We start from the raw sequence: 10,266 nt of genomic DNA, 5'->3' as shown, positions 1-10,266 counted from the left end.
AGAACATACCATTAGAGCTGGGGTGGTCAGCTACAGACTAGGTGGCCTGCATGTGAGAGTGGTGCACTAGGCAGTTTCCAGTTGGAAAGAGTTCCAAGAACTCCCCAAAACAGGGTGCTCTGAGCAAAGGACATGGAATCAACCTATGTGCCCATCAATGGCGGATTAGATTTTGTAAATGTGGTATATATACACTATGGAATACTATGCAGCCATAAATAACAATGAAATCATGTATTTTGCAGCAACATGGATGCAGCTGGAGGCCATTATCCTAAGGTGGATTGATGCAGGAACAGAAAACCAAATATTGCATGTGCTTACTTATAAGTGGGAGCTAAACATTGAATCCACATAGATGTAACAATGGGAACAATAGACGCTGGGGACTACCAGAGTGTAACAATAGACGCTTCCAACTACCAGTTGGGAAGGAGGAGTAAGTGCGGAAAAACTACCTACTGGGCACTATGCTCACTACCTAGGTGCAATATACCCACATAACAAACCTACACATGTACCCCCAGAATTCAAAAAGAGAAAAAAGGTACTCTGGGAGAACGAGTCAGCCTTTGGGCACATGTCACTCAGAGATCTGGCCCCACATTGTGACATTGCTAGCCACAGAAATAAGACTCTGCCCTTTTTCTCTGGTTTCTATCCCTTAACCTTTCCCAGAGCCTGCAAGGGCTAAAAACAAAAGCATGGCTGAATAGGAACAAATGGAACAGAAGACAGAAAGAAGGGTGGAAGAAGAAACCCATATGCACACACACTCCTGTATACATATACTTCTAAGCCTGGGGAAGGACTGAGCTGGGGCAGGCAGGATAGAGCTCAGTGATTTTTAGACTAGAAAAACTTGTAAAATACAGATAGTCCCTAACTTTCAATGGGTCAACTTATTTTCCTCCTTACAACGGGCTTATCAGGGGTATTAAATGCGTTTTCAAGTTGTGATTTTTTTTTTTTACTTATGCGAGTTTATTGAGACATAACCCCACTGTGAGTAGAGAAGCATCTGTACTTGAAAGTGAGATACTGTTTTAAATAGTTATGAGTGCCTGAGGGTAAAACAAAACAAAGCACGGGTTATTCCCAAGATAATAACCTGGAACAGAAAAGGAGTCAACATAATACATTCACAGCCCTTTCAAGTAAGCTGGTTGCAAGTGGCTTAGCTCATTAGAGAAGGAAACACCAAGAGAAGTTCCCTAGAAGTTCTGAGAGGGCAAAGCATTCTGAATTCTATATAACTCCATCCTCATTCATACCACATTTTGGGTGGCTTGGGAAAATGTGAGATGGCATGTTTAAGGATGAACTTAGTGGCTGAGCAGCCCTGATTCTAAAAAGCCAGTCAGAGCTCACTAGAGAACAGTAACTGCTACTAGTCTTTCCCTCCTATCTCAAAGCCAGACTCTGAAAGCAGTATTTTTCTAATCTTTTTTTTTCTTTTTTTGGAGTCTCGCTCTGTCACTTAGGCTGGATGGAGTGCAGTGGTGTGATCTTGGCTAACTGCAACCTCTGCCTCTAGGTTCAAGTGATTCTCCCATCTCAGCCTCCTGAGTGGCTGGGATTACAGGCACATGCCACCATAACTGGCTAATTTTTGTGTTTTTAGTAGAGATGGGGTTTCACCATGTTGGCCAGGCTGGTCTCGACCTCCTGACCTTCAGTGATACACCCGGCTCTGCCTCCCAAAGTGCTGGGATTACAGGTGTGAGCAACTGTGCCTGATCAAATCTTTTTACTTTTTACTACAACCCACATCAAGAAATACATTTTACATCATGATCCAGTAAATACACTCTCATTTGAAACAGAAGTTTCATGAAAAAATAGGCCAGGCACGGTGGTTTACACCTGTAATCCCAGCACTTTGGCAGACTAAGATGGATGGATCACTTGAGATCAGGAGTTTGAGACAAGCCTGACCAACATGGTGAAACCCCGTCTCTACTAAAACTACAAAAAAATTAGCTGGGCATGGTGGCGTGTGCCTGTAGTCCCAGCTACTTGGGAGACTGAGGCAGGAGAATCACTTGAACCTGGGAGGCAGAGGTTTCAGTGAGCTGAGATCACACCATTGCATTCCAGCCTGGATGACAGAGCGAGACTCGGTCTCAAAAAGAAAAAAAGAAAAAATACATAACCTGCTAGGTAGACCAGATAATTTCTACTATATTCCATTTTTTTTAAAAAAATGCAAGTCTAATGGGCCTAGAACCACAGTTTGAAAACCAGGTGGTATATTTCCCTACAGTATCAGGGTGGGCAGATGAGTAGTGGTGGGGCCATTGACTAGCAGCAACAGTGATACTACACAGTGATTCCAACATCCCAGATGATGCTTCTAGAGATTCTAACATTCCTCCTGCTCTTGATCATTCTACATCTGAATTAGTCTGGGTTATCCAGAGAAACAGAACCAAAGGATGTATGTATACACATATATATGTGTACACACATATACACATATATATGTATATACATACTATGCACATACATATATACATACTATATATAAGCACACATATACATATAAATGTGCATGTGTGTGTGTATATATATAGAGAGACAGAGGGGGGTAGAGTTATTATAAGGACTTGTTCAAACAATTATGAAGGCTTACAAGTCCCACGATGTGCAGGGTAAATTGGCAAGCTGGAGACCCAGAAGAGCTGGAGGTGTAATTCTAGACTGAATCCAAAGACCTAAGACTTAGGAGACCTGATGGTTTAGGTCCGGTCTGAAGGCCAGGAGGCTCCAGACCAACAGCTGATGTTTCCATTTGTGTCTGAAGGCAGGAAAAGGCTGATGTCCCAATTTGAAGCCGGTCAGGCAAGAGGAATTCTCCTACCTGGGGGAAGGTCAGCCTTTTTATTCTTACTCATGTCTTCAAATGGAGGAGGCCTACCCATGTTAGGGAGGACAATCTGTTTTACTTAGTCTTCTGATTCAAATGTTTACCTCATCCAAAAATATCTTCATAGAAACCCTCAGAATAATGAAATATCTGAGGATGGGCACAGTGGCTCATGCTTATAATCCCAGCACTTTTTGAGGTTGAGGTGGGTGAATTCCTGAAACTCATGAGTTTGGGACTAGCTTAGGCAACATAGTCAGACCTTGTCCCTACAAAACAATTTTAAAAATCAGCTGTCCATGGTGGCTTGAGCCTGTTGTCCCAGCTACTGGGGAGGCTGAAGTGGGAGGATCACTTGAGCCCAGGAGTCTGAAGCTTCATAGAGTTAGGATAGTGATACCACATTCCAGCCTGGATGACAGAGTGAGATTCCATCTCTAAAAAAGATTAAAAATATTTTTTTAAAAAAGAAATATTTGGGCCTCCTGCGGCCAAGTCGACACACAAAATTAGGTATCACTATACCCTTATCACCCTAAATAAGGCATCAATCTTAGATCATATTAGATCCAATTTAATTTCGACTTCAGTAGTAGTGCAATAAGAACCAAACAAGAAATAAAATTTCAGGAACTCTGTAAATGCCTCTGTGAAGAGTATAAGGTGTATTTCAAAGCACAGTACCAACATCAAAAAATTGTCTTGCATTTTCTCATCAGCAGGTCAGTTTGAAAAAGCACGAACAAAGTTATAGTAGTTAATCTTGCCTTCTCCATGAGAGCATATCCTGATTAACTGCAGAGAGAGCAAAGAGAATAGGTGAGACTAATCTGCAGGGCTTCCGTCAGCTCAACTGCAGCGTGCACTTAAAAATAATGATCCCCAGCCTTTGTAAATTGGTTCAGAATGTTTATATCCACAGTTGATCCTGAAATGATCCTGTGAACCCGGCAGGTAGGACAGACATTATCTCCATCTTACACTTAATGAAACTGAGGCTGGATGAAGTAAATGACCTTCCCAAGATTTCAGGACTAACATTCCTATTTATAAAAGCACTTTTAGTTGTTTTTATATTCAAATAAAAGACTTCGTCTACTTAGCTCATGAGGAGTAAGACTTTTTAAATAGCAGGCTCTTGTTACCACAGCCTAATGAAAGAATCTGCCCAACCTGTGTCCCTTGAAACTCAACTGTGACTGGTAACAGACTGATTTTCTGTGGTTCTTTTTATAAGATGTGCAAATCTGTTTCACTCCCACTTCCCTGCTCCACTTGCCAATGACTGCCATCCCTCTCTCCCATGTCAGTTCCCACATCAGACAGTAGGAATAAATTGAAAATCAAAAGTTGGGCATGCTGTCAACCTAAAATTTGGGGAGCTAAATGTGTGTTTGGTCCACATGAACAAATACCGTTCTATCTGCCCTCCTCTACTCACTCCCTGCTCATGTTTCTGTCTATGAAAAATTCTCATCTCCAACCTAGTCACTAGCCCTAAATCAAACCCTTTCCTAAATGACTCTTAAATTCTGAACACCTCTTTGGCTAAAAGATCTTTAAAAAGGTCTGCAGAGTCTCAATATTCTTAGTAAGGATGTCTCAATGACGATAAGCCACAGTCCTTAGCATTTCTCAGGGAGACTTTGTTCTGAGCCAGAGAACCCTGGCTCTAGGGTTTACAATAAAGAAAAGGCATGAAAGCTCCCCTTCAACTCACTTATGAAAATTCAAGGAAGAAAACTTCCATGCCCCTTCTCCATCTGCTGCTAGCCATGCTACTACTACTGACAGATGCCACAGCCCTCCTGCAGTGGTCATGCCCTCTTCCACGCTAACCCTACTGATGGGCCAGTGTATCAGGTATTAGCTAGAAGAAGGGTATCAAAGGCTTCCAACAGTCTGCTCAGTCAACTTATCTTTGAGTCTTCCCTTGGAAGCTGACCCTCTTGGATCATCTCTGTTGCCCTCCTTCAGTCCTGACATGTTGGTCTTCTTAACCACTCTGTGTTGTCCAGCCCCAGGCCCACTTAAAGAGATACCCTAACAGCAAATAGAAAAGAACGCCAACGCTAGAATCAATGGGCAATGCCTAATCAGGACAGAATAGGGGATCTGATTTGAATATCCTATATCTGTCTCAGTTATAGTGAAATACACATACAATTGCCTTCAGGAAAGAATGATCAGTGCTTAGCCTCTGCAATCAACTCAGATGAGTAATTCATACTGACCTCCTTAACCAAGGAGTCATCTATTGGGACATTAAGTGATTCACAGATTTTAAAGAACATTTCTCTGTCCACATATCCTGAAGCTTCCTTGTCGTAAATTTGAAATGCCTCGCGAATGTTCTCTTTGCATGAATGATCTTTCAGTTGCTTCTGGATTGTGTCTATTAATGCTTCCAGTTCCTGCACGCCTGGATCCTTTTCAGTTTGCTTGCTGTAGAGAAAGGAAGGAAATGACTGCACATGGTATTTGTTCTTAACCAAGCTCATCTTAGTGACCAAAGTTATTCCTTAATGAAACCAGGGAAACTTCTAATCACAGCGTTGAGATTGAGCTGACCAATATCTGAACACTTGCCCATAGGCTGATAGCTGACCTCCACATCAGGAAGGCCTGACTGGGGGCAGGTTTTGAATTTCCTCCCTTCTTGCTCAGCCTCCTTTCCTGCCATCTGCTAATCACTGCACCACAAGGAGGCAAATCTAATACCAGCACCATGCCAAATTTGGTATCTGTGGGAATCACATTGTGTCTTACTGCTGTTGCAGATTAATGTTTCCTCATCTAAAACTAAATGCCTGAGTGATATGATAGATAGATACAGATATGTATCTGACGACAAGAATCGACTTTTTATACTTTTAATATTATTCCCTCTCCAATTCACACTGAATTCTGTAAAAGTTTATTTATGGGAGCTAAGAGATTGCTCTGTGAGGTAAAGTGAGAAGTTTGGGCTTAGCATTTACTGAAAATAAGAGAGATTAGTAACACAGAATATCGGGAAGACAGAGGTCTAAGCCTTTAAAACACAACCACAATAAGTAGAGGCTCAATTTTATTTCCTCTGAACATGAAGGTACAGTTATAAAATTAAAAATTTTAAGGCTGAAAGATTCCCTCAAGTTTCATCTTCATAAGTTCTTTTAGAACAAAATGGGCCAAATAAACTCAGTAAGCACTTTTCCCTCTTTCAGAGATGAGAAAACACAACTGAACACTCTAGCGACTGATCTGAAATTCCATGTCAGCGGCAAGACTGGTACTCACACCTCACTTCAATTCCAACATTCTCTCAATTATGCCCAGTCACTTCTTACTGAATTCCTCTCCTTCTATGACTTGAGAACTATCAATCTACCATTGCTTTTCTGCATTTATTTTTCTTGTGTATAATATTTTTTAAGTTCACTGTTGCAAATAGCCTCTTTTAAACTTATTTTCCCCTTTTACCTGCTGCCAAGTCTTGCTGGGGAAAGTATAAAGTAGAATAACCTTTCAGGAAAAATTTGGAAAGATGAAGCAGAAGTCCAGCAAATAATTTCAAATAATTTCTCCTAAGCAAATAATCATGGGTTGTATGCAAAGATACATCCAGAAGATTGTTTTGAGATAGCCTCAATGTCCAAAAATAGGGAATTTTCGTTAAATAATTTACACTACGATAAAGCAACAGAATAATAATGCAGCCACTGACAATGCTGTAGAAAGAGTATAAAGAGATTTTTAGTGAGAAAATCAAGACATAAAAGCAAGTATAGAGTGTTACCTTTTGTTGTAAAAGTTGTGGGGGAATACGAGTATATACTCAAAGTTGCTTATATTACTTAAAGAAACTCTGAAAAGATATTCAAAAAAATCAATGAAAGAGGTAGTCACCTATGGGGAGAGGAGGGTAAGAAGCAGGTAGATGAAAGATGGGGTAGGAGCAAAGCTTCTCCTTGGTCCCTTCATGTATGTGCCTTAAAATATTTCTTTTCACGGGGATTCATGATAGACTATCAAATGAAAAAAGCCAGCAAAATAGTATTACAGAATTTTCTACTTTATATTCATCTTTAAAAACAAAATATTAGAAGTAGTTATCTCTGAGTTACAAGATTTTCAAAAATTTTTGCTTATTTCCATTTGTATTACCTAGATTTGTATTCCCTAAAATTTCAAACTCCGGACATGTGCTATTTTTGTAGTAAGCCAAGAACAATAAAAGTTGCTGTACTAATCCCCAATATCTAAGTGCTCTCTGGCACTATTCATTATAGAAGCAGAATATGTTTATCTGATAAATGTAATTTGAATCATATATACTAAATTATGAATGACCACCAGGGTGCTATTTTAGTGGCAGGAAGCAGTCAAACCTCAATCTTCCATGTGTTTCTAAGAACTAGAGCATGGAGCATATAAAGTTAAAATTTGATCATCCAATCATCTGGGGAAAGAGACAATAACTCTCTTTTTCCCCAAGAAGGCAGATTCCCATTCCCCTTTATACAGCAGGAAAAATACCCATGGCATCTGCTGCCTTTGAGCAAGATGGAGTAAATTCACTGATAGAAGGCAACAGGTGGTACTGTTTAAGGCCAAGCTAGTTAAAGTTACAGCCCCTCCTTTATTGCCAGAGCCCAAGTCAGGGTACATTCTGTAAAAGAGCTGCAAGTCTCAGGGCAAGGTTTGCTCACATGGGTAAACAAGAAAACATGGGGGCCAGCTGGTTATGCTAAACAGGGACTGCCAACTGAGAGGTAGCTGGAGGTCTCAACATGCTGGGTGAAAACTCTGTGCCAAGCCCTCCAATGCCCTTCCTTAACTTTCCATAAAAGTGAATGTGTTTTATAGAGTGGCTCATCTTCCTTAGCTAAGTGGGATGTCATAGTTTTCTGTCTGCTCTTAGAATATTTTGCCATGAGAATCCTGGCACAGACTTCCACTTAGAAAATGAGACAGATTAGAAAAAAGAAGGAATAAGGAATAGCAGGTGTACTAGAAAGATGAAAATGACAATGGCTTCATTTTTAGTTGTACAAAGTGAGAGGTGCTGGTGGCTCAGATGGACAAAGACATGTTGAAAATGGGTTCAGCAGAATGGTGAGGAGAGCAACTCAGATAATGCAACGTCCAGAAAGTTTAGAGAAGGCAAGCAAGAGGACCAAAAATGGGACCTTGAGAAATGCTGACCTAGTAGACAGAAGTAGGAAAAAGACACACAGGATAGGCTTTCAGAGAGGTAGGACTACCAGAAACTTTGAGTTTCCAGAACTCAAGAGAGGGTTTCAAAAGAGGGGTGGTAAAGAGTAATCAATATTATATGTAGATTAGAAAAACTAAACACTAGACCGGGGGGTCAGCAAACTATGACACCCAGGCCAAAGCCAAACTGCTGCCTATCTACATATAATATTGATTACTCTTTTTTTTCAAGAGGGGTTTTTCTCTTGTTACCCAGGCTGGAGTGCAATGGCGCGATCTCGGCTCACCGCAACCTCCGCCTCCTGGGTTCAGGCAATTCTCCTGCCTCAGCCTCCTGAGTAGCTGGGATTACAGGCACGAGCCACCATGCCCAGCTAATTTTTTGTATTTTTAGTAGAGACGGGGTTTCACTATGTTGACCAGGATGGTCTCGATCTCTTGACCTCGATACGTAAAATTTTCTTGGAATTCAACCACTTCTATTCACTGATGTACTGCCACAGCTGCTTTCATGCTGTAAGGGTAGAGTTGAGTAGTTACCCCAAGGAAGATATGACCCACAAGGCCTAAACTATTTACTACCTGTCCCTTCACTTAAAAAAAAAATTGCCTAAGCATTAAATATAAGGTCTGGTATATGATATAAGCTCAAATATCTGTTGAATTAATGACTAAATGAGAAGAGTCCATTATACTTGGAAACAATCAATGACTTTCAAGAAAGCAATTTATGAAGCAGTCATTAAAAGTCATAAAGATTATGGAGCAGTCAGGAGGGAAGTGGTTACAGACACAAAATAGAAGAATTAGATTTGAAGAAATAGGAGGAGTTACTTATCTCTGACAAAAGAAAGAAGAGTGATAGTAGAGAAACATTCTAAGATGAAGGGTGAGAAGACTGATGAAGCCCACATTGGATCATTTGATCTCATATTTGAAACCAACGACTTCCATTTCCTTGAATAAAATGGAAAAAGGAAATGAGAATATTTGGAAAATTCTCACGGGAAAAGTGGCTGGAAGTGAAAAAGAAAAGGATTAAAAAGAACATTTAGTAAGAAAGTAGGGTCCTCTTGAAGCTGAAGTGCACAAATGGGCATGTTAATGGAACAAGAATAATACATATGAACAAGTGTGTATGTTATCTATGCTATCTATGCTATTCACACATGTGGATTTCCTGGGGAGGGTAGGTTTATAAGCGTGCGCATTTGCTGTCCTTAAGTTCAAAATACTGCAGTGAGGACCCCAAACCCAAAGAGAATTTAACAACTTGAAGATGAAGTCAATATTCAGTTACCTGTGCATTATTCTAATTTTCTGGCCCAGGGAAAGCAAATGGCTAACTCCAAATTTCATCATCTTGTAACTGACAATTGACATAAAAAGTAGGCCGGGTACAGTGGCTCATGCCTGTAATCCCAGCACTTCGGGAGGCCGAGGCGGGCGGATCATGAGGTCAAGAGATCAAAGCCATGGTGAAACCCCACCTCTATTAAAACATACAAAATTAGCTGGACGTGGTGGCGCGCACCTGTGGTCCCACCTACTCGGGAGGCTGAGGCAGGAGAATTGCTTGAACCCGGGAGATGGAGGTTGCAGTGAGCCGAGAGGTGCACTCCAGCCTGGCACCTGGCAACAGAGCAAGACTCTGTCTCAAAAAAAAAAATAAATAAAAAAAAATTAAAACTACTGGTCTGACAAGTACTCATGATCCCCTTTTATGACTCTTAGCAATGAGTGGCTAAATATATTTGTATCTGTATTTTGTTAGAGCAGGATTCTTTATCAGATGGGTGAGTTAGGAGCTAAGTGCAGAATGGCTAGGACACACAGAAGGTGTGACAGTGGATTTATATCATCTTCAAGCATTTTCCCTAACTCATCTCTCTGGCCCATCACAAGGGAAGAACAGGGGGGTGAGGATCAAAATGAGGATGGCAATGGATCTCTTAATCCATGTCGTAGTCCATTTGTATTGCTATGAAATAGGTGAGACTGGTAATTTATAAAGAAAAGAGGCTTACTTGGCTCAGAGCTCTGCAGACTGTATAAGGAACATGGTACCAACATTTGCTTCTGGTAAAGATGTCAGGATGCTCCCCTTCATGGTGGAAAGGGAAGGGGAACAGACGTGTGCAGAGATCACATGGTGAGAGAAGAGGCAAAAGAGAGAGAGAGTAGGTGGTGCCAGG

At 40.9% G+C, this 10,266-nt stretch overlaps 1 protein-coding gene across 2 annotated transcripts in view; it reads right to left on the bottom strand.

Moving 5' to 3' along the window:
* Positions 1–3,422: 3,422 nt before the first annotated feature.
* Positions 3,423–10,266, bottom strand: part of EFHC1 (EF-hand domain containing 1) — a 68,807-nt gene continuing 61,963 nt past the window's right edge. For both annotated transcript variants that reach the window (XM_032299674.1, XM_032299675.1), the window contains 2 exons: positions 5,104–5,314; positions 3,423–3,664 (listed from right to left, as the gene is read on the bottom strand). In XM_032299674.1, coding sequence (XP_032155565.1) covers positions 3,593–3,664; positions 5,104–5,314 — 283 coding nt within the window. In that variant the 3' untranslated portion in view covers positions 3,423–3,592. The remainder of the gene's footprint in view (positions 3,665–5,103; positions 5,315–10,266) is intronic.

The sequence above is a fragment of the Sapajus apella genome, unplaced genomic scaffold (genome assembly GCF_009761245.1).
Source record: "Sapajus apella isolate SASKATOON/1434 unplaced genomic scaffold, GSC_monkey_1.0 scaffold41, whole genome shotgun sequence".
Classification (NCBI taxonomy): Eukaryota; Metazoa; Chordata; class Mammalia; order Primates; family Cebidae; genus Sapajus; species Sapajus apella.
Note: the sequence above shows the minus strand (reverse complement) of the source record. Positions and strands in the feature narration are given on the sequence as shown.